Here is a 24600-nt window from a genome sequence, read left to right as displayed (position 1 = left end):
CGGACTTAAGCCACTGGCTAGGTATGGGGGACAGGGCTCCCATGTGAACAGGGAGGAGAGTCTCCACAGGTTGGAAATAAGGCTGATGAGATCAAGCCCAAAGTGATACGGCCTCCTCCCCCCTGTAGGAGCAGTGCCAGCTACTGATGGTGGATGGTGGATGGCAGATGAACTGCCTTCACACGCTGCTGCTGCCCCAGTGGAGGGTGGAGATTGGGCCACTTCACCAGGAGATCTGCTGCTTACCCTTTGGGGGCAGGGAACATACGAATTTCCTTCTCTAATTAACAGCACAGAGAAGTTAAGTAAATAGCCCATTGTTTGCTGTGACTTCTAATCGGAAAGTATTCCTACAAAGGTTGCCAAGCAGCTAGTCCCCAGTGTTTGTTTACTCCCAACATCCTTGGGCTGCACTAGAAGAGGGGGTTGGCTTAGGGGTGGAGAGGGGAGGGGGAGCAATGGAAACCTGAAAGCCTGCCTCAATGGGGGCTTCCAGGGACTGAGGAGGTGCCACATGTAGGAAAGGGTGAAAAGAGAGCATTGAAAACTTTATAGAAGTTTCTGAGGAAGGAGATGACCGAGCCAGACAGCCACCTGCCCTGTGGATTGGGGGAGCTCAAATCAGTAACGCTCCAAAGGAGCATGTGGTCAGAGACAGGAGACAGGCACATAAAGGTGTCATTAAAATTCAGTGTGAATTATGCAGCAAGAGTGGTGCATTTAAGTTAAGGTCTTTAGGGAGCCAATTCCCTCATCTGGTGAGCGTCAGGGCAGAAAGGTGGCCCAGAAGATGAGGCCCAAGCAGCATCCTGGAGGGCTCACCCAGAGTGCCGGGGGTCCTGGGTGTGTTGCTTGAACTAACTTGCCATGGGTTGTGTAAGAAGCCACCAGTGGTGGAAGCTGGATCCCAAAGGATCTGCCAACCAGGACAAGGTGCTGGGAATTCATTTTGAAGGCAAGGAAAGCCATGCCCAGATTTGCTCAGGAGCTCATGGCAGAGGAAAGGGTGTAATTAAAACCAGAGACAGGAGATGATTTGGGAAATGGTGTCCAGCAAAGAGATAGTGGGAGACGAGGGGACGGTGGAGGTGAAGGGTGCTGAGCCACGGCCTTTCATGCACCCATTGGCAGGAGACATGGCTCCCTAGTTCTGGCCTGTGGTGCAGATGGCTGGGTGCTGGCGCCATCAATGGATTCAGAAAAGAATTTTGGGTTGGCCAGAGCCCATGTGATGATACTCTGGTCCCATGTGTGGGTAGTGCAATCCTGCGTACAGCTCCAGAGAGAGGGGTGACAGTGGGACAGGCAGGTGGAGAGAATTGGGAATCCTGCTTTCTCTCTGTCTCATTTGAACCCCACGTTGTGTAGTGTGGATGTCCCCCACCCCAACACACACACTCACAAAGATAGCCCAATGCTTTAATAAATTTCACTTACACTTTTTTTTTTTTCAGAATTTGCCAACTCTGTCGGAAGACAGTTAAAGTGGCCTTGGGTCAAAAGCAACCTTCTCAATTTTCACCCTAACTAAAATGCACAACAACCTTGCAGTAAATAGTGAACAATCATAAAATAGGACATTTGTAAAATCTTAGAGTGCAGACAGCTGAAGGAGGGGGTCGGCCTGGAACACCCCCAGGGAGTGAGAAAGCAGAGCAAGAGAACAGGGAAGAAGCCTGGGATGGAGAAGGGGGACGCCAGGATGACCTGGGGCCAGGAAGGCCAGCAAAAGCAGGAGGAATCCTCAGCAGGGAAAATGCTGCAGCGGCCCTGTCCCACTATGAATCAAGAGGTGAGGGCAGGCTGTGGGATGGAGGAAGACAGATGGCTGATGTCACCCAGTTAAATCCTGCCACTCCCCTGTGATGTCAGGACGGCTTGGCCTGCAGTGCAGATGAGGATGTTGAGGCCTGGCCAGGAGAGAGCATGTTGCCTCTGTTCCCTGGGACTCGCCCTCCGCCCGCGTTCCCCATTCTCCATGTGGCCTCTGCAGGCCACCTAGGTTCTCCGAGTCCGTTCTCAGCACCTCGGAAAACCAGCGTTGAGGAGTCTGTCCTCCTGATGCTATTTTCAAGTTAGAGACCCATGTTCATAGACTCTGATTGGGAAAAATTAAAAATGAATGATTACATAGCATCGAAGAAATAGTTGCACCATGTTTCTCTCAGTGGCAGGTGGCGTGTGTGTGTGTGTGTGTGTGTGTGTGTGTGTGTGTGTGTGAGAGAGAGAGAGAGAGAGAGAGAGAGAGTGTGATGAGAACAGCATGACATTCTAACATACACAGTGTCTAAGACCAAAGGACCTACTCAGAAGCCTGAGACATCTAGTTAAACGATGCCAGTTCCAACGGTCTGGAATTCAAATAATCTGTTGGACTTCGGTTTAGTCCTGTTGGCCCATAATTCGCCCAAGGTCAGCAGGGGAGCTGCTCCAGCAAAGGCGTGAGCATCACTTTACGGAAAGACGTCGGCTGTGCGGATTCCTTGGAGAGTGTACCTGATTTCTGTCCCTTTAGTCACAAGGACAGGGAGGGGGGTAAGGAGCTAAGTTTTCTGCACTGGTCCTGGGAGAAGATGCTACCTGACTCCTGTGTGGCTGCAATTTTTGAAGCTCTTCCAAGACATCTTGTGCCTTACTCTGCTCCCTCCCCTTCCTGCTGTTTTGCAGACAGGCCCACTAGGGAATTGTACGGCAGGAAGGCGTGATTTTATTTAGTTAGCCCTTGATTCCTGGTGTGTGCAGCACCTGGGTGCAGCCTGCAGCCCTGGGGGTCAGGTAAGTGCATTAGGAAACGATTTCTTGACATTCAACCTAAGGCATCGGAGTCCTAAAACAGCTCGTAAGTTCTTGGTGTGCGATGACCCTGCTTAATTATTTGCAAAATAGGCAGAGTCTACAGAGTTTGGGTGGGGAAAGGAACAAGCTGGTCTCACAATTCATTCTTGAGGAAGAGAGTGGACAGGAGAGAAGAGCAGATTTTGAAGTTCTTCTGCCAGAACATTGCAGACTGGCTGGGAGGAGGGATGACGCTATAGAACAAATTGTAAGAAGAGCAGACTTTCCTAGAGAGCTTTCTAGAGAAGCCTGCCGATTATCTGGCACAAATTTCAGTGTGTACATTTTTATATTTATGGCTATACTGATTTACATGGTGTAGCTTAGAAACAAGCCCCTCCACATATGTTGAAGAAGAAATACGTGAAGTGTACAATGTATGGGACATGTGGAAGAAAATGTATTTAATGAGGAAAAGTCTTGATTTTTATATTCTTAAATTGTTGAATCTGGGAGGGATGTTAGGGGTTTTTTCATCCTTTGAGTTTGATGCACTGATGCAGAGGCTCAGAGGCTGGGAGATCCATCACGGATTGCTCAGCTGGCCTCTGGCAGGTCTTTTATTAAATTAGGTGACCTCAAGGGATGCCTGGGGTCTCAGTGGTCAAGCATCTGCCTTCCGCTCAGGTTGGGATCCTGAGGTCCTGGGATTGAGTCCCACATCGGGCTCCCCACAGGGAGCCTGCTTCTCCCTCTGCCTACGTCTCTGCCTCTCTGTGTCTCTCATGAATAAATAAATAAAGTCTTTAAAAACAATTAGGTAACCTTTTATCAAGAAATTTAGTGAAGGAGAAATACAGGTTAACATAGGAGAAGCAACCCAGAAATCGGAAGTTAACTGAGTCAGGACCTATTGTGTGTGTCTGGGTGGGTGGGGGGTCCTATAAAACAGTAACTCCAAAGCCCCTTGCAGTCTTGTGCCTCTGCTCCTGACGTGCCAGTGTGTCTGGTTGATGAGATCACAGCAGAAGGCCAGGGTCCTTCACCTCGGGAACTTGACGTTTAGCAGAGGGATTGCATCTATTCTCTCTGATTCATAGGCTTAGATGGATCTGTCTGAGGCAGTGATATTTTCAGTTTTTTAATATCCAGGGAGGGCTCGGCAACTCTGACAGTTGGGCTATGTGTCACAAACCTCTCTCACTTTGGATGAGAGCGTACCCCTTTGACACAGAAGCCTTGTGTTAACCAAGACGTGGGCTTAGTAGTAGGGAAAAGAGACCCCAAATAAACACGTTTGTAGCAGACTTCCCTCTCTCTCTCTTTCTTTTTTATGATTTTATTTATTTACTTGAGAGAGAGAGAGAGAGAGAGAGGGAATGCACAAGCAGAGGGAATGGCAGAGGGACAGGAGAAACAGGCTCCCCCAGGTGAGCAGGAAGCTGGACTTGGGGCTCGATCCCAGGACCCTGGGATCACGACCTGAGCTGAAGGCAGACACTTAACCGACTGAGCTACCGAGGTGCCCCTATACTTCTCTCTCATGTCAGGGATGGGCTGATGGGCAGGTCTAATCTGTGCTGGCATCAGAGACCAGAATTTTTCTATCCCCAAAGTGTTGCTCACCTTCAAGGAGTCCTAGATGTCTCAGCCATGCTCACTCCAGCCACAGGAAGGGAAGGTGCCCAGGGAGAGTACAGCCCTTCCCTTCGAGGCTGTGGTCCTTGCACAGATCCCTCTTGTTCACTTCCCACTGGCCAGAATCTAGTTTCATTGTATTATCTGGGCTGCTGCAAGGGAGACTGGGAAGTGTCCACTGCGGGCAGCCACCTGCCACCTAAAATTTCTATTACTGGGAGCAAAGAGAGGAGATGATAAAGAAACTAGTAATCTCCACCAAAGACATTGACATGGATTAAAATTAAAACCCAGTCACTTTCCCAAAGTGATGCTTTGCACACTTTTGGAAATATCCTGGAGCCAGGATATTTCTATCAAAAGTTCTTTTTCTCTCTTTCTTTTAAAATCATTCAACAAATATTTGCCTGCGACGCACTGAAAATAAGTGAGTGAAAAGATGCAGCTGCTATCTTCAAAATGCTTTAAGTCTAGGGTGGCGCCTCATAAGTGACCCCCAGCCTAGGTGCAGTGTGGATGACAGATCGGGGGTGGCGGTGATCCAGTGAAGAGAGAAGGAGGGAGGAGGGAAGGATGGGAGATGGGAGTTCCTAGCTCCTGTGCATTCTGGAGAAACACCAGACATAGGAACGAAGAGTTGAGTGTATCAACTAATGAGCCATGAAACTAATGAACTGAGGAGCCAGTCCATGGCTTTGTGAGACCACAAATGTAACTTTTAATTTTTATAAATAACATATTCATATGTTTACTATATGCATTCCCTGTGCAAACCCTCATGTCCCTCTTCTTAATTTTCTTATTCGAGACAGTGCCACAACTTATTTCACTACTTATTTGGGAGCAAAGCATATTCGGTGATTCAAAATCATTTATTAAAGGTTGTCTATGTGCTAGGCATGAAGTATATGCAAGGACACTAAACTAGAGAAAGAAATTACGGAAGGATACATGCTTGCTTCGATCTTAGTTCTTATCTAGCTGGAGGGCAGAAGGGAGTTCATCCTAATTTGACACCTTTATGATCCTGTGATCTTTGTGTTATTGGAAAAATTGTAATATATATTTAAAAAAAATTAAAACGGAAAGATCTAAACCTCTCAGAGGTTGGTCTATGCCATTTAGATTTGACTACTACTAGTCATTTCTGAGTTAAACAAAAGAGGATGATGTAGATTATTTATGGAATTTGGCTCTAAGAAAACAACTCAATTTCCTGAAATGGTGCAAGTCTGTGACTTCAAAGGGAAACATCTGTATTTCCTTTTCCAAAAATATTTTATTTGCATCCAACTGGACCATGTGATATTTAGAAGCTTCCATAAGATGGCGATCTAATCCTTTGGGTGACAAGTCTGCTGGGTTTAAAAAATACATATCTAAAAAAAAAATACATATCTACAAATACTGTAATAGACACTGTAAAGAAAAGCATTTTTTAAGAAGGAAAAACTCCCATCATTCCATCATTCTAAAGCAACCAAGTCACTTGGATATACTTGCTTCTAGCTTTTGGCACTATGCATCCATAATGACAGGCACATTCAAAATGTGCACATTTTAGTCTACTTTTTACAGATTCAACACAACATATACCTTTTACATATTTCTATGTGACCTACATAATTATTTAAGTGGTTACATAATCTACTTTTGAACCGCTTATTGTTGTACATTATGTAATACGCACTTTTTCACTATTATGATAATGCTGTGGTTAATACCTTTGGCACACAAATTTGGGATTATTAAGAAGAATTTTCAGGATGAGATCACTGGGTTTAAGATGCCTTTTCTCTTTAACTTTCCAAAGGGCTGTGCAGACGTCTGTTGTCCTCAGCACTGTATGAGACTCTGGGTTCTGACATGTTTCACTAGCGTCATGTTATTTTTTTAACATCCTAAGATACCTGCCACCACACATTCATCTCATTTAACACATATTTATTCAACACCCTCTTCCAGGGATCCCTGGGTGGCGCAGCGGTTGGGCGCCTGCCTTTGGCCCAGGGCGCGGTCCTGGAGACCCGGGATCGAATCCCACGTCAGGCTCCCGGTGCATGGAGCCTGCTTCTCCCTCTGCCTGTGTCTCTGCCTCTCTCTCTCTCTCTCTCTCTCTCTCTCTCTCTGTATGACTATCATAAAAAACAATAAAAGATAATGTTAAAAAAAAAAAAACACCCTCTTCCAGGCTTAATATTGAGTACTAAGAATACAATGAGGAGGAAAATACAGTCAGATGAAGAGTCAGACTTTTACCCATCCAGGGACATGAACACATGTAACCCCCAATTACGGCACCACAAGAGAGAGGGACGCGGTGGCCCTTCCTGGGGTGACTCAATGTAGTCAAGAAAGTCCCATGAGTCTCGTGTGCACACTGCCCTAGGGTCTTACCCGTGTGTTCTCTTTGTCTAGAGCACTTGACCTAATTAGCTGCTCTGCTCCTTCAGATCTGATTGCAAACCTCATCATCCAGCATTGCCTTCACTCCTCATGGGGCTGGAAAGCAGACCAAAAACTTGAGAGGGGACTTGAAAGTGTACTTTACAAACTGTGTGCCCCATGTGTGTGTATGTGTGTGCGTGTGCCCTTCGTAGTGCTCTCCTGTAGAAATAAAACCTTAAGGAATATACATGTGATCATACCAGGACTGCTTGGAACCCTTTACTATTTTTCTTTCCATTTTATTCTTTTTATTGTGGTAAAATATACATTACATACAATTTACCATTTTAGCCACTTTTAAGTGTCCAGTTCAAGGGCATTATGTACATTCACATTGTTCAGTGTCCCCACCATCTACTTCCAGAAATTTTTCATCTTCCCAAACTGTCTCCATTGACCAGTAGCTCCCACTCCCACTGTCCCAGCCACTGGCCACCCCCATTTTACAGAAACCCTGTAAGGGTGACGACTCTGGGGACCTCATGCGAGTGGAATTGTACAATAGTGGTCCTTTTGTGTCTGGCTCATTTCACTTAGCATGAAGTCTTTAAGGTTCATCCATGTTGTGGTAAGTTTCAGGATTTCCTCCCTTTTTAAAGGCTGAGTCATATTCCATTGTATGTATGTGCCACGTTTTGTTCAACCATCCATGCGTCAGCGAACATGTGGGTCATTTCCACCTTCAGGCTGCTGTGAATAAGGCTGCCATGAACATAGGTGTACCAGTATCTGCTGGAGTCTCCACTTGAGATTCTTGCATCTATATCCAGAAATGGGATCGCTGGATCAAATGTGAATTGTTTGCTTTACTACTGAAAATGTGCTTTCAGGCACACTGACCAAATGTGGTTTTTACAGCAGCCCTGGGAGATAAGTATTAATCTCTTCTTTGTCTCTGAAAAGCGGTTTACCCAAAGTAGAGTGATAAATGGAAGTTTCTGACCTGGGACTTGGCTTCCTTCTTGATCACTCACCATCAAGAGTGGACCCAGTCACATGTTTCCTTCCAAGAGCAATGGCCTTCTGACTGCAAGCAGCTCTGTTGGCTACCCGCTTCGCCCTCACCCCCCATCTGTCCTGACTGTTCTGTCCAAGGCTGAGCAGGGGTGGGTGTGGGTCCCGTGACAAGGAATGGAGGCTATGTCTTGTGACCCCAGAAACAAAGCCTTCCCCTTCTGGTCTGTGTTTCCCTCTTACAGTTCAACTGCGCCGTCTGAACCATGAGGATCTGGTTGCTCCTGCTTGCCGCTGGAATCTGCATGGGAAATGTGAAGTCCCAGGACACGTGCAGGCAAGGGCACCCTGGCATTCCTGGGAATCCTGGTCACAATGGTTTGCCCGGGAGAGATGGACGAGATGGAGCAAAGGGTGACAAGGGAGAGGCAGGTACTTGCCAGCTAGTGGCCTTCCGGTGCCCTTCCATTTATACCTCCATTCCTCTTAGATCATTCATTCATTCATTCATCACCAGTGTAGTCATTGTCTGCCTGCTTCCCCCCTTCATTTGTGCATCCATTGCCCAGAAAGCAGTGGTGGAGAGCCTGCTCCAGGTCAGATTCTGGGGTATGTGGTGCAGGCCAAGACCAACAGGGCCCCCCTTCATGGATGTTCTTTTTTTTTATGCAGAAATTACTTCTATTATGTTAGAATATTCCTTAATGGGTTGGCAATTATTCATGTGAAGGAGAGTTCAGAAAACAGATTTATGACTGTATTAGCCTTGTCCTTGATTAGAGATTTATGAATTATACAAAAAATATTATTCCCCAGAGAAGATTACTCTAGAAGTAGTAGTAGAGAAGGTCTAAGAGGCTGTGAACTTGGAAGAGCATCTCCTTGCTTGTCTGGCTGTTTCAGTTGGACCACAAGACTTCGGTACAAGGATGGACATGTTTTCTCTGTTGAATTTAAAGCTTTACAACAGTTCAAATGCTCTTTCCTGCATGCAACAGGTCAAAGGCTTTGTTAATTTGGTCAAAAGACAGACTGTGAGTCACAAATTCATCAACTTTTATCTTTTTGGACATATATTCAGACACCAACTTTGGGATACTTTCCACACTCTTCCATCCTTCAAAGGCAGTGCCTTTCCATACACACCCTGTTACCAGCTGAAATGGATGAGTGGCGATTTCTTCACCTGAAGCACCTACTCCAACTATGACGCTGACACCCCAGCCTTTGGGCAGGCCTCTAGCACTGCTCTCATGACTTTCACATTACTAACACTCAAAGGAATAGTCCACTCCCTCGTCAGTCATTTCAATGAGCACTTCCTGGTTGGGTTAACTGAAGTCCTGGGGGTTGATACATTCAGAGGCTCCAAACTTTGGCCCTTGAGAATTTATCTTTATTGATGTCCACACCAATGATCCGGGATGGACCAGCCACCTTACAGCCCATGATAGTCGCCAGTCCAACTCCTCCTAGGCCAAAGATGGCACAAGTAGAGCCAGGCTCCACCTTGGCAGTGTTCAGAGCAGCACCATAACCAGTTGAAATGCCACAACCGAGAAGGCAGACTTTATCCAAAGGTGCTAAAGGATCCATTTTAGCAACAGAGATATCGGCCACAACTGTATATTCAGAAAATGAGCTGGTTCTCATATAATGTAAAATTGTCTTTCCTTTGCAAGTAAGTCTGCTAGTACCATCTGGCATTAATCCTTTCCCCTGTGTAACTCTTATCTTCTGGCAAAGGTTTGTTTTAGGATTTAGACAAAATTTGCATTCTCCACACTGTGGGATGTAAAGTGGGATGACAGTGTCACCTGCCTTCAGCTGAGCAACCCCTTCACCAACACTTTCCACAATTCCAGCACCTTCATGTTCCAGTATCACTGGAAAACTCCCTTCAGGATGCCCCACTCAGGGTGTAGGCATCAGTGTGGCAAACTGCAGTGGCAATAATCTTAATTTGAACTTCATGGGCCTTTGGGGGTGCCACCTCTACCTTTTCTTAGAGAGAGGCTTTCCTGCCTCCCAGGCAACTGCAGCCTTGCACTTGATAACCTGGTTCGCCATGTCCTCTCTGCTCCGGGTCAGTGAGGGGGGGACATCCAGGGTGGATCTTTCATGGATGTTCTTATCTAGACGGGACAACTGTTAGCCATCACCTCTGTTATTAAAGGCCATCTTCAGAAGTATATGATGTTGTAGATCCTTCTGCCTCAGATGGCAGATACGATGGGTCTTTGGAACATGGGGCCTATAGAGAAATCTGGTTGCTAAATATTTAGCTGAGAGCACCCAGCTACAGTGCAGGGAAGAGTTAATGCCTTGCCACACAGTGAGGCAGGTGATGCAGAATTACAGAGTATACAAAAGTAGATGATAGTACAGCCACAAGCTGTACTTGGGTGTGTGTGTCCTGTGCTGGAATCTGCCTTGGGGCTTGAAGATTTGGGGACAGGATCTAGTCTCTGGGAAAGAGATTTGCAAAAGTCGGAGTATATGAGTGGTTTCCATAACACCTACTGATGGGTCTGGTTCTTGAACGGGGTTCTTGAGTCTGGCTCTGACCATAGGGTCTTATACCTGAGACATAAGCAGACTGATCTACATGGTGCAGGGAGAAAAAAATCAAAACTACTATTGACATTTTATTTCTTTTTAAAAAATATTTATTTGAGAGAGAGAGCAAGTGAGCATGAGTCAGGGTAGGGAGGGAGGTGGGAGAGAGAGAGAGAATCTCAAGCCGACTCCGGCTGAGCTGAGTGCAGAGCCCAACATGGGGCTTGATCCCAGGACCCTGAGATCACAACTTGTGCTGAAATCAACAGTCAAACACTTACTGGACTGAGCCATCCAGGCGCCCCTACTATTGACATTTAAAAAAATAATTTAGATGAAGAAAAAAATTGAGCTTTAAAAATATTTAATATATGACTTGGCGTGGATAGCCTTGTTTGGTCTCTTTGCAGATGGACATGTGCCATTTGAGGCCTGAAGTGGGTCCTGTGGGAGGAGTGTGAGCTCTCACAGGCTCACTGTCCATCACTGTGCTGTGGCGTACCGTGATTACATGTGCCCAGCCAAGGGATTTTCAAATTGTCCTATCGAACCATCACAGACAGGTGCCTGAAACCCTTCTGCAGAGGAATTGAAGACTTAAGGTCGACTTGACAATGCAAACATTAAAGAACCAACAAAAATAGCAGAGCTGTCATCTATCTCTCAGTGTGAATTCTTCTACCGTATGTGAGTGGGAGATAACGATGATGAACTAGTTAGCTCTGACAGGAAGCTTGACAGAAACCTGGAGACTTTTAAGACTTTGGCCCTATGAATTTACATTTACACTCATTAAAATGAACCTCATCCTATGTGTAAACTGTGCCATGAGGTATCAGTTATTAATAGAAACGCTCCCATTAATGAGACGTTCCAGGACTCTGTGTGGAACGTGAACACAAACCACTGTTACTTTTCCTAAACAATACATTATAGTATGAAAACCTCACTAAGCTTAATGATGAACATTTAGAAGCCTTTTTGATATTTCATAATTATATCATAGGATTAGACATTCCTCTGGCTGGACTAAAAATGGTTGAAATAGGGGTGCCTGGGTGGCTCAGTCAGTTAAGCATCTGCCTTCAATAAGCTCAGGTCATGATCCCAGGGTCCTGAGATCGAGTCCTGCATTGGGTTCCCTGCTCAGCAGGGAGTCTGCTTCACCCTCTCTGTCTGCCACTCCCCCCACTGCTCGTGCTGTCTTGCTTTCTCTCTCTCTCAAAAAAAAATCTTTTAAAAATTATTGAGATAATACACAGGAAGCAACATCAGGATGGACTAAAATTAAGGCTTTGCCAGCAAATGCTGTTGGCATATGGATTTTTAAAAAGTCTTTGCTAAGATCTGGAGAAACAAGTATTAGAACAAATTACTTAAGGGAAGTCTACTCTACAGATGAATGAAAGTCCAGGTGTTTCCCTGCTTGTGGCATTTGGTGTCCCAAGGGGGTTGTGGGGTGGGCTGGATGCAGCAGATGGTCACCAACCATCTCTCCAAACACTCCCCTGCAAATCTGCTCTGTGGAGTCTCCAATGCGTAACATCTCCAGTGAGTCTGTGTCACTTTTTGGTGTTAGGCCGATCTCATTTCTGGGTAGTAAGAAGCCCAGTCCCAGTGAAAGACAGAGCCTCACTCTTAATGAAATCCATTCCCCTACTCTCCCACTGGGACCACAGTGCATGTGCATGTGTGTGCGTGTGCACCTGTGTGTGCATATGTGTGCATACATGCATAGGATACACTTGTGTCTTCATGATGCCCTCATCTTTTGATTCTACTCTTCTTCCTTACAGCAAGGACTGCCTTTGACTATAGATGTGTTGACTTAGGACATGGAAGCTGGAGCCCAGGGTAGCCTGTTCTGAGCTCCAAAGTCATGTGTGGTAGGCAAAACCTCACTCATCCGATGTTCCCAATGGGGTCTGCCATGCCAGCTTGATCAGCAACACTTACCACCGCTTTAAGGTGCTGGAGATCCTTCCAGAATCCTTCCTTCCATCTCAAGTAGTGCCCGGTAACCCCAGTCATCTTGTTTTCATAGGAGGTTAGTGAACTCTATGCAAGAGTGATAGAAAAGGAGAATCGAGAAAGCCACTCCGTGCCTCCAACAATCTGTCACTACACAAGTTCCTCTCACAAGAGAAGGGTGTAATTGTGACCATCTGTGCACACACTCCCTCCCTTCCGGTCCTGCCTTCCTAGAACTGGGTGCTTAGGAAGTCTACCCAACTCATTTCAAAATTCGCTTCTTTTACACCACTCAGCACCCCTGCCGCTCGCTCACATCTGCCTCTCTCTAACTGCACTTCTGTGAGGGGCATGTGTGTATCAGAGCCAAACACACTCCCAGTACTCTCCAATCTACACCCCTGCCTGAGACCAATGTCTAGGAAATGCAGAATTGGAATTTTAACTCTTGTCTGTTTTCTTCTCTACTATCTAGGAGAACCAGGACATCCTGGTGGCCCAGGGAAAGATGGAATGAATGGAGAGAAAGGAGAGCGAGGTTAGAAACTGTGTTCCATATTACCATGCTCTAATTCTGAGTCATTGGTGACTTAATAACCAAGGACTAGTCCTTTGCTAGGTTCTGAGAACAATCCAGCAATAAGGGCAACACGGCTCTTGTTCTCTAAGAAGCTCAAGATTCTTTTTCTGTAAAGGGCCAGATCACAAGTAATTTCAGCTTCACAGGCTCTACGGTCTCTGTCACAACTGTAGAGAAAACCAGCCACAGATGCTACCTAAGTGGGGCTGTGTTCCAGTGAAACTCTATGAAAACGAAAATCTGAATTTTGTGTAATTTTTACGTATTGCCGAATATTATTTGCGACATTTAAAAATGCAAACCATTTTTAGTTTGTGGGCCATAAAAATGAGTGGGAGGCTGGATTTGGCTTACGGGCCATAGTTTGCTGAGCCTGGTTTAGTGGATGAACATTGAGGAGTACCATTAAATTTTGACTCAGTGCTTCTGGCAACACTGCATGGAGGAGGTGGTGATAGAATTGGGTCCTGAAGGTAAGGCGAGCTCTGGACGTTGTGACTGAGGGGGAGACTGAATGGTCACAATAGCAAACACAAAAAATGTTCATTTTGTGCTAGATTGTTCTAAGTGCTTTTCATGCATTGACTCAATACGACAGCCTAGAAATGAGGTAGTAATTATTATACCAATTTCACAGATGAGGAAAGAGAGGTGTAGGTAGCTAATCAGCTGCCTAATGTCCCATTGTGCTTATGTGGAGGAGACAGGCTTGAACCCTGGCTTTTAACCCCAGACTTCGTGCTCATAACCACTGGAAAGCATGGAGAATGTACGCACAGCGACCATCAGCATGATCTAGTTGGTACAACGGACAGCCTCAAGCAGACAGCAGAGAGCAATGACTGCCACACTATATGAAGACTTTACTCTGTGTTCACTCCCATGAGGAGTTTTTTAGGGAATGTCACAGACCCAGGGCTGAGAGTCAGCTAACTAAAAGCAGCCTGAGCTCATCTGCCTTTGATTGTTCTTCCCTATTCCAAAGACATGTTCTCGAGGATCAGCATTGTTTAGTGGTCAGAGAGTAGACTGTGATGGCAAAGAGCTATAATTTCTAATGTGAGCCCCAACACTAGCACAGTAGGGTCAGAAGGTGTTTCTCAGGCACACACGTGTGTGGGCATGTGTGCGTGTGCTTGTGTGTACACTGTGCACTCAATTTAGGAGTAAATTAATATTCAATGTTCAGACTCCGAGCATCTCCTGAACCTGGGCATTGCTTTATCCCATCCATATGCTCAATAATGCAAAAGTCAAAGTTGGTTTTACAAGGTGCTGTTTCACAAATTATCTTATTCCTTTATTCTTTCTTTTTCCATGCAGGAGCAGATGGAAAAGTTGAAGCCAAAGGCATCAAAGGCAATCAAGGCTCACGAGGACCCCCAGGGAAACATGGGCCAAAGGGACTTGTTGGTCCCATGGGAGAGAAAGGCCTCAGGGGAGAGACTGGCCCCCAAGGGCAAAAGGGGGATAAAGGTGGTGTGGGGCCCAGCGGTCCAGAAGGGCTAAAGGGCAGCACTGGGCCTTCGGGCCCAATGGGTCTACCTGGTCCCATGGGCCCCATTGGAAAGCCTGGCCCCAAGGGAGATGCTGGGCCCTTGGGGCCCCAGGGAGAGCCAGGAGTCCGGGGAATGAGAGGCTGGAAAGGTGACCGGGGTGAGAAAGGGAAAATTGGCGAGACTCCAGTCTTGCCCAAGAGTGCTTTCACCGTGGGCCTCACGGTCCTGAGCAAGTTTCCTACTTCAGATGTTCCTATTAAATTTGATAAGATCCTGTACAATGAGTTTAATCATTATGATGTAGCCACAGGGAAGTTCACTTGCCACGTTGCTGGGGTCTATTACTTCACCTACCACATCACTGTTTTCTCCAGGAATGTTCAGGTATCTTTGGTCAAGAATGGGGTGAAAATACTGCACACCAAAGACAGTTACATGAGCTCTGAGGACCAGGCCTCGGGTGGCATCGTGCTGCCGCTGAAGCTGGGGGACGAGGTGTGGATGCAGGTGACAGGAGGGGAGAGGTTTAATGGCTTATTTGCGGATGAGGATGATGACACAACTTTCACAGGCTTTCTTCTGTTCAGCAGCCAGTGACAGGGAGGCCTGTTGGGGTCTGCCTCCCTGGCCACTCCGAGCTGGCTTGGTGAATGTGTTCTCAGATGATTCCACTCTATGAATTGTTCTCATTACTGTAATAATTGTAAAGAGGCAACAATAGGAAAGTTATTCCTAAAGCTGATTTTTTTGTGACTTACATTGTTGTTTCCAAGGGTTTAAAAATGCTTGCAGTGGGGTGGTTGGCTGGCTCAGTCAGTAAAGCATGTGGCTCTGGATCTCAGGGTTGGGAGTTTGAGCCCCATGTTGGGTGTAGAGATTTCTTAAAAATAAAATCTTGGGGTGCCTGGATGGCTCAGTTGGTAGAGCATGCAACTCTTGACTGGGGGGTCCTGAGTCCGAGCCCCACATTGGATGCAGAGATTTCTTTTAAAAAATGCAATAAAATCATAAAAAAAATAAATCAAATCTTTAAAAAACATTTGCGTTATTTATTATAATTTATTTGTGATTTTTTTCTCATTTCCCTTATCTGAAGAAATCTTTGCATGTATGTTCCTTGTGGGACTAGTGTTCTGATGGCATTCTAGCGCTTGAAGGAGCCATATCAGGACTTGGCCCTCATCTGAATTTCTGACGACTCTGGGACACAGAAAGGGGAAATTGTTCAAATGTTCATTCCATTTAGTGGGTAATAAAAGTTGCAAGCAGGTGACAACGAGACGTCCTAGAAAGCTGCAGGGTACTTTGCTCATCATGCTACTTAGGTTTTAATCACCATTCAGTCTGACAAGTAGTTGTTTCTGAGACCCTTTGCCAGACTTGATCTGTGCTAGTTTCCTGGGACAAAAAGTATACACACTGGGGACTTTAAGACAACACAAAGTGTTGTCTGCCGGTGCTGGAGGCTAGAAGTCTAAAATCAAGGTGTCAGCATCACCCAGCCTCCCTCTGAAGTCTCTGAGGACAGTTCTACCTTGCTGCTTCCAGCTCCAGTGGACCCAGGCATCTCTGGCTTGTGGAAGCATCCAGGCCATACCGCCATCCTCACATGGCCGTCTTCCCTCTGTGTCTGCCTGTATGCAAACATCCATCTTCTGATAAGGACACCAGTCATTTGGAATAGGGGCCACCCTAATCCAATATGATCTCATCTTAACCTGATGACATCTGCAAAGACCCTGTGTCCAAATAAAGTCACATTCATAGAAACCCAGGGTTAGGACTTTGACAAATCTGTTTGGGAGACAGTTCATCCTATAACAGACTGCTCTGGTCCTCCAAAATTCGTGATCCTCCCCAGTGCCAAATCCCACATCCCCTAAAGTCTTAACAATGTCAGCATCAATGCTAACTCTAAGAATCTCACGTAAAATCTCTCCAGCTCAAAGTCCCCAATCTCGTCATCTAAATCCTTTATGTCAGCTACAGGTAAGATCTATTATGTAACACATCCTGGGGCAAAATCTCCCTCTGTGAACCTGTGAAACCAGACACATTCTCTGCTTCCAAAATACAATGGTGGGGAAGGCACAGGATAGGCAGTCCCATTCCAAAATGGAGAAAAAGGAAGGAAAAAAAGGGTCCCAAACGAGTCCAAAACCCATCAGGGAGAATTCCATTAGATTTTTTTTCACTATTTATCTTACAAAAATTTTTTTAAAAAGATTTTATTTATTTATTCATGAGAGAGAGAGAGAGAGAGAGAGAGAGAGAGAGAGGCAGAGACACAGGCAGAGGGAGAAGTCGACTCCTTGCAGGGAGGCCTGACTGGGACTAGATCCCGAGACTCCAGGATCACGTCTCCGGCCAAAGGCAGGCACAGAACCACTGAGCCACCCAGGGATCCCCTATCTTACAAAATTTTTAAATGAGTTACACAGAAGGAAGAGGTACCTGGACAGAGACATCAAACAGAGTTACGGTGGAAACCAGAGGATGGAGATGAATATACCAAGAAATCTGGGAGGTGAAAAGAAACTTGCCTTTTGGGCCACAGAGGATATTTCTTGTTCAGAAATACCTCTCATCTGGTAAAAAGCATCCTGGTGTGCACTCTCAGACAAGTCTTTCAAGTTGTGTAGACACTGGAGATTCAGGCCTGGCTAATAATAAGAATAGTACCTTCTTCTGGCCATAGTGACTATTTCCAAAATGGTGACGGATCCAATCAGAGCCAATGAGATGCAAACTGCAACTTTGGAAGGCCTGTGGGGGTGGGGGTGGGAGGTGGGGAAAGAAGACAAGATCTTCTTCAGGTGAAGCTAGAACTTCAGCTGGCAGCCATTTAGCTAATCTGGAGAGCCCCCAAACAAAATCAAACAAGGCTGGAGAAGACCCAGTTCCCATGGCATTGTTTAGAGCCCTAAATCCAGCTGTTCCTGAAGACAGAGATACTAGAGATATTCCTGAACTATTGTGTCACTTGAGCCAGAATGATGCAGGGTTTTTGTTGTTATTGTCATTGTTACTACTGCTCTTGTCTAAAAGAATATTAAGTAGTCTAAGGCCCAAGGAGAGGGAAAGCACGATTGTAGTGGAAAATGCCCAAGACTAAGAGTAGAGATGTATGAGTTGTGGTTCCAGCCATGACAAAAGAATTTGAAGTGGATACGTTATTTAGCTTTTCTGTGCTCTAGTCTATCATACAGTAGTGCTGGAATGGAATAACTTCATATGGTCCCACACCTCTAAAATTCTGGAAGTATCACATATGCCTAAGTTAACTCAATATACTTTTCTATGAGTTAAAAGCAACTAATAAAGAAGCAGAAGGATGCAAGCTCAATGCATATTCAAGCTATGCTATTTTCCAAATCACAGTCTGGGGCCAGTTTGCCTGACAGGGGCGCCTCTAGAAATTGGGACTTAGAGCCATTCTTTCCGTACGCCAACGGAGTCAACACTGACGTGATGATATCTTTGTTCCCTGGGAAAAATGGGATTTTTCTGAATTACAATTATGAGCAGCACTGCTGTAAATGAAATATTGAAAAATTACTCAATGGTTATGGAAAATTCTGGAAATGTACAGAAATACTTTGCTTGCAGGCATTTTAATGGCCTTCCTTAGTTTGTTTCTTCTAGAACAGAGCCAGGACTGGGGTGAAGCAAGTGAGGCCCCCAGGGTGCAGCAGAGAAGGAGAGGCTCCCTTCCAGGTGCTGACATTGCAGGCACATGACCCGGACACTGAGGGTCCTCTTCAATTTTACATCCCAACCCTAATGTCTCCCTTGCTGCCCTACTTCCGCTCAGCTGTAGTGTGACTGATCACTCTATTTATTGAGCCACAGTGGCCTCATTTTTTTGCTTCTGTGGCTTTCTCAAATTGTAATAATCTAAGCTATTTCTCCCCAGTGTAAAGCCTGGTTTTGTTATGGACTGAACAGTACAAACTCCTTTCTACTTAGGAATACAACTTTATAGGTTGAGATAGACATAAAGAAAAAACACATTTATGATGCTACATAGGATAGAAGCTTTTCTGAAATTATTTTTTTAGGTCAAATACAGAAGATGAGATATAAAACATATCTTAAAGGATTTCAAGAAGATGAAGTTGACTGGCAGGGGTGGAGCGTGTCTAATCTGCCACTTGGGGGTATTGTTCATTGGTTGTCTACGAACCTGGACTGCAGTTTTTATTTTTATTTATTTTTAATATATTTTATTTAAATTCAATTTGCCAACATATAGTATAACACCCAATGCTCATCTCCTTAGTGCCCAACACCCAGTTACCCCATTCCCCCTTCTGCAACCCTTTGTTTGTGGACTGCAGTTTTTAAAAGTCTAACTATGCCAAGTCTCTCTGAAACACCAGAAACCTTGGTAATTTAGGATAAGTCATCAACCCCTGAGGACACTTTTAGGCTTAAATGTTGCATTACAATGGTTAGGTATCCTTGTATGACAACCATTCTGGGCTAAAGGAAGGCTCTCAGATTTGAAACACCTTTTAAGAAAATACGACAAAAAAAAAAAAAAAAAAAAAGAAAGAAAATACGACAAAGTAAGCATTTTTGTCAAATATTTTGATGAAATTTCTTTTTTACATGTCACATCTGACATCTTTGTAAGGGTCTGCTATATAGGCATTAGGTCTATCATGTGGGACAGCTGCCCTAAGACCCAGCCAGTGACCAAGAATATGATATTACCATGGAAGTGGGGATTTGGGGATTTTAAATCATTTTAAATCTTTGATTAAAGAATCAGTAGAGGGGCACCTGGGTGGCACAGTCAGTTAAGCATCTACTTTCAACTCAGGTCATGATCCCAGGGTCCTGGGATCGAGCCCCATACCCAGACATTGGGCTCTCTGCTCAGTGGGGAGCCTGCTTCTTCCTCTCCCTGTGCCATTTGCCTTTCTTGTGCTCCCTGGCTCTGTCTCTCTGGCAAATAAATAAAATCTTTAAAAACAAACATACAAAAATTAGTAGACATAGGAAACAAACTGAAGGTTGCTGAAGGGGAGGAGGATGGAGGGATGGGGTAACTAGGTGATGGGCATTGAGGGCATGTGATGATGTAACGAGCACTGGGTGTTATGTGCAACTGATGAATCACTAAATTCAGTATAAAATGAAATCACAACTTATCATACAATCAATTAGGTTTTTTCTCCCTTCCAGGCTATACTGAAAACAAACTTTTTTGCTGTGTGTGTGGAGGGTGGAAAGGAAGGAGGGAGGCGGGATTAGAAGCTATCTATAGAAAGCATGTACCACTCCTGGCTTTAACTTCTGACTCTCTGGAACTTTCCAGAAGGTTCTTAGGACTCCTCAAACCCAACAGGCAATGTTAAAATGAACATAGATTTACTCTAAGCCCAAATACTCTGGTGAGATAAAGCTCTGGAATGACTTAAAAAAGGAGTTTAAGAAAACGTGACTATGCGTTGCCTGGGAACAAAAATGTTCACTTGGGTTATTTGCTCCTCTGCACAAGTCACACTTCTGGCACCCAAGGCAAAGGAATCAACCTTCTGGGGTCACAGAAGACCACAGCCATCAATACCCTCTGCACTCATACTGATTTAACAGAATCACTTGGTCTAGTTCCTGCATAAAACCGAGGTGGAGAAGGGCAGCTGGGTGGCTCAGCAGGTTAAGCATGGGACTCTTGATCTCAGCTCAGGTCTTGATCTCAGGGTTGTGAGTTGGGACCTGCATTGGGCTCCACTGTGGATGTGGAGCCTGCTTTATAAGAACAAAACAAAAACTGAGGTGGAGAACAGTATTTGGAGGACAGTAGCCAGCCTCCCTCTTGCTTACTTCCTTAGTGTATGTGTGTTATGTGTGTGGGGGGTGGTCTTCTCAGAACCCACACACCTGGCTTCTCTTCTGCAGAAGGGTCAATTCTCAAGGGGCCCATCCCATATGGGTTTGCCATTCAGCAGCACCCCGTTCACCCTGAGAGACCAAGAAGCCGCAGGTGCGTGGAATGAGAGCGCCAGGCAAAATGTGAGGGTCACTGTGGCAGCCTCATGTCCCCTCTGTCCCTTCTCCAACTACTGATTTTCTTCCCTCTCCACCTACAGAACCTCTCAAAAGAAACACCTTACTGTGACCAAACCCTTTCACTTAACCTGCATGCACTTCAGGGAGGTAAAGGAGCAGGCGCCTTGCAAGAGTCCCTCTCTGCACAGGAGGATGCTGAAGCGGAGCAAGGCTGAGCCTCCCTCCCCGAGGAGAACCCCACCCCCCACCCCACTCCAGCTGTGGCTGCTTCCCGTTCATCTAGGGGGATGAGGCCCCACCCTTTTCCACACTCGCCATCTGAAGCCCCAAATCACAATTTCCTCTTCGCCTTCTGCCCCCCAATGTTTTTTTTTTTTTTTTTTAAAGATTCTATTTATTTATTCATGAGAGACAGAGAGAGAGACATAGGCAGAGGGAGGAGAGGACTCCCTGAGAGAGGCTGATGTGGGACTCGATCCCTGGACTCTGGGGTCACGACCTGAGCTGAAGACAGACGCTCAAGCACTGAGCCACCCAGGCACCCCCTGCCCCCAAACCCTCTCACTCCCTCGTGGTTGAGTGAAGTTTGGTGCAATCCTCCCTCTGCAAATGTATATTGTCGATTATCATCACAAATTGTACAAGGCAGGGGTCCCTGGGTGGCTCCGCGGTTTGGCGCCCGCCTTCAGCCCAGGGCGCGATCCTGGAGTCTCAGGATCGAGTCCCGCGTCGGGCTCCCTGCATGGAGCCTGCTTCTCCCTCCTCCTGTGTCTCTGCCTCTATCTCTCTCTCATAAATAAAAACAAATAAATCTTTAAAACAAAAAGAAAAACATGTACAAGGCGCAGCCGATGGAGGCTCGCTGCAGGTAAGTCAGTGGGCGCCGCACGCCCGCACAGCGCAGGACCCCTGCAGAGCAGGAGCGTCGCCCGCGCGGGCGGGCGGCAGGCGCTCGGGTAGTTCACGGAGCCGCGGGGGCGCCCGCAGGAGCTCACCTGCAGCCGCAGCCACACGGCCCGCCCGCTCCGGTCACGTGGGGAGCAGGGGCACCCTCGGCCGTTCCTCACTCCGGGCACGCGGGGGCGCACGACCGCGGCGCTCGGCGGCCGGGCGGCGGGGCCACGCTCTTGCCCTCTGGACGCCGACGTGCTCCCGCGAGGGACCGCGAGCCCCGACCGGAAGCGCCGGCGTCCGCTGCCGCCGCGTGGGCCGCTGCCTTGGAAACGCGGCGCGCGCGCTCGCGGCGGGGCTGAGGCTCAGGGGCGGGCCTGCGGCGGGGTCAGGATGCTGTGCGCGCGGAGGCTGCGAGGGCTCGGGCCCGCGGCGGCGGCTGGGTGGCGGGGGCGGCCGGGCCCGGGCGGCCTGGGGGCTGGGCGCCGGGCCCGAGCGGTCAGCACCAGCTGGTCCCCGGTGGGCGCCGCCTTCAACGTCAAGCCCCAGGGCCGCCGCCTGGACCTGCTCGGCGAGCGCCGGGTGAGCGGTGCGGGAGGGGCTCCCCGCGTGGCCGGCGGGGTCGGGCGGGTGGTTTGGCGTGGGAAGGGCCGGGCAGCGAACCACCTCGGACGGCAGGGGCCCGGGCGCGCTCTCGGCGACCCTGCGGCTCAGCTGCTCCTGCGGGGCGGGCGGCCTTCGGGGTGCGGCCCGAGCTGCGCCCGGGACCCGTCTCCTCGGCGCCGCCGCTGCGCTCCCCGCGTCAGTTCCTCCTGTTGGAGGCGGCGCGTCCGGCCGGGAGGGGAGGGTCCTGCCCCCGCCCCCGCCCCCGCCCCGCCCTCGCTCCGAGCGGCCCCCGCCGCCGCGCACCTGTGCCCTGGGGGGGGGGGGGGGGGGGCTCGCCCTGGACCTCGCGGTGGCATCCGGGAGGCCTGTGATGACTCGGTTCTTTGATTCTCGAAATAGGGTCCTTAATGTTTTGCCAAGCTTTGGGCTCTTGTTATAAAACACAGAACTTTTTTTTTGTTTGTTTGTTTGTTTTTTAAGATTTTATTTATTTATTCATAGAGACACAGAGAGAGAGGCAGAGACACAGGCAGAGGGAGAAGCAGGCTCCATGCAGGGAGCCCGACGTGGGACTCGATCCAGGGTCTCCAGGATCGCGCCCTGGGCTGCAGGCGGCGCCAAACCGCTGCGCCACTGGGGATGCCCTGTTTTTTTTTTTTTTTTTAAGATTGTATTCCTGAGAGACAGGCAGAGACCCAGGCAGAGGGAGAAGTAGGCTCCCCTGCGGCGGACCCGATGCGGGCCGATAACAGGACCCCGCGACGGCGCCCTGAGCCACCCAGGCACGCAGGCGCAGAAGTGGTGAGAACAGTGATTTCCTGCCCTGCAGTGGCGTTGATGGCGTTGACCACCTTGATTGCCCCCCCCCCCTCCCTGGGAAGTCACTGGCCGAATTCTTCATTCGGTTCCCATTTATTTCTGTGCCCACACACCCAGCGTGCTGTCTGGCATTCCCTAGGCGCTCGGTGTGGACTGAGTGACTGAAGTAAAGGTGGCAGGAAGGCAGGCTTCGAAGGGACTTGCCTGGTGCCTGTTCTCCTTTGCATTTGTGGATTTTACCCACTTGAGGTTATTACTTTTATTTTTGCCTTTTTAATTTCTCGCTTATTTCTAACACTGCCCCTCTTATAAGCAGTCTTGGACATGGTCACACCATTAGAGCCTAATGATGTGTTTTCTTATTTGAGCTCTGTCATTAGCTTTGTTTTAAAAAATACTTTCATACGGAATTGGCTCCACCAACTCCCATACGGTTAAATAACATAGTATGGTTTTGACATAATTGCTGTGAGGAGGAGAGCAACTATCTATAGGTACTGAGTAGAAGGATGAAAGAGTAAGCTTGATTATGGACGGATGAAATATAGCTAATTTTAGCTTTATTTTTTTTTCTTTTGCTTATCATGATTTTAGACACTGGTATCAGATATGTGAATTGTTTTTGATTAAACAAGAACAACAAACACCCCTAAAGGTTTATGTAATTTTTTGTCATTACTGTAACTAGTAGTCTGAGGTGTAGAATTCCCCAGAGCAGTATAGGCATGTGTGCTGGGAAATGAAAAACAGCCTGTACTTGAATCAAATTAAATCAGTGGAAAGAATCTAATTTATTTTTGGTCCCGATTCTGCTCTGCCTGCAGTGTCTTTTTTTTCTTCAACTTCTTAATCATTTTGGCAAGAGTTTAATTTCATGCATCCCTTCTTGCAGAAACGGTGGGCCTTCTTAGTCCTGAAAATTGTATCTCTTGCTAATTTAGAAAATCAACATGTTAGTCATCTCCAAAGTTAATCTACGGGATTAAGCACTGGACCCTTTAATTTGTTTCATTCATGAGTTTCTCCATGTGGTAGGCACTATGCTGGGCAGCTAGTTTAAATGATGAACAGGATTCCTACCTCTAGGATCTTCTGCCTTCTCAGGAGAGAAGACTTTCAAACAGATAAATTGCAATACAGAAGTAGGGAGAAAGTGTGGGATTTAGAGATGTATGAAGCAAGCTCAAGTTCTTTCTTTCCCACCATTAATGACCTCAAACATGTTTTTGTTTTTTTTAAACTGTTTTCTCATCTGTAAATGGAGGATGGTGTTTCCTACACTAGGGTTATGTGATTTAAATGAGAGGACCTATATAAAGCACATAGTTCACTTCTTACATGCAGTAAATGCATAGTAAATGCTTCGTGTTTTTTACCTGCCTTCTTGAGGGTTAGTGATTTTTGTGTTTATCAGTATATTAAAATATTTTTGGGAACATATAAAATTTGCTGCTTTCCACCTAAGAGTTGGTTTTAACATGTTTATGAAATCTTTCAGAAATATCTGTGTGCTCAAAAATCAGCTCATCCTCCCTACCTTATAGTTGTGGAATACTTGGTACTGTGAACTGGACCTGACTGGATGGCCAGCAGCATCCCTAAAAGACATTATATATACTTTCTAACCTGGTACTTGTATCCATGCTGTGAGATATGTATTGTCATCCTCATTGTGCCTGATGGGAAAATTAAGCCCAGGAGGAGAGAGAACTTGGCCAACCAAGATCACACAACTCTTGGTGATTATAGCTACCATCTATTAAATGCTTTCTGTGTGCCCCACACTGTTAAAATGTTTTTCAAACATGTATCATCTCATTTAATCATTTTAACCACTTG

The 24600-nt window shown here is 46.7% G+C and overlaps 2 protein-coding genes and 1 pseudogene across 4 annotated transcripts in view; 2 read left to right on the top strand and 1 right to left on the bottom strand.

Moving 5' to 3' along the window:
* The first annotated feature begins 2567 nt into the window (after nucleotides 1-2567).
* Nucleotides 2568-15347, top strand: LOC121497197 (complement C1q and tumor necrosis factor-related protein 9A). Its single transcript, XM_041766487.1, has 4 exons — nucleotides 2568-2775; nucleotides 8061-8247; nucleotides 12821-12883; nucleotides 14249-15347. Exons 2-4 carry the CDS (start codon nucleotides 8082-8084, stop codon nucleotides 15019-15021), a joined length of 1002 nt encoding a protein of 333 aa, XP_041622421.1. The 5' UTR covers nucleotides 2568-2775; nucleotides 8061-8081; the 3' UTR covers nucleotides 15022-15347.
* On the bottom strand, nucleotides 8769-10389 carry LOC121497196 (annotated as a pseudogene).
* Nucleotides 15348-21592: 6245 nt separating the features above from the next.
* Nucleotides 21593-24600, top strand: part of LOC121497195 (mitochondrial intermediate peptidase) — a 175600-nt gene continuing 172592 nt past the window's right edge. For all 3 annotated transcript variants that reach the window (XM_041766485.1, XM_041766483.1, XM_041766484.1), the window contains exon 1: nucleotides 21593-21918. In XM_041766485.1, coding sequence (XP_041622419.1) covers nucleotides 21730-21918 — 189 coding nt within the window. In that variant the 5' untranslated portion in view covers nucleotides 21593-21729. The remainder of the gene's footprint in view (nucleotides 21919-24600) is intronic.

This window comes from Vulpes lagopus, chromosome 8, assembly GCF_018345385.1.
Source record: "Vulpes lagopus strain Blue_001 chromosome 8, ASM1834538v1, whole genome shotgun sequence".
Lineage (NCBI taxonomy): Eukaryota > Metazoa > Chordata > Mammalia > Carnivora > Canidae > Vulpes > Vulpes lagopus.
Note: the sequence above shows the minus strand (reverse complement) of the source record. Positions and strands in the feature narration are given on the sequence as shown.

Bases quoted from the DNA above. Each gene is read 5' to 3' on its own strand.
- LOC121497197 (XM_041766487.1), top strand. From the start codon at position 8,082: ATGAGGATCTGGTTGCTCCTGCTTGCCGCTGGAATCTGCATGGGAAAT. The intron at 8,248-12,820 runs GTACTTGCCAGC...TCTACTATCTAG, and splicing joins GGGTGACAAGGGAGAGGCAG to GAGAACCAGGACATCCTGGT. The intron at 12,884-14,248 runs GTTAGAAACTGT...TTTTCCATGCAG, and splicing joins TGGAGAGAAAGGAGAGCGAG to GAGCAGATGGAAAAGTTGAA.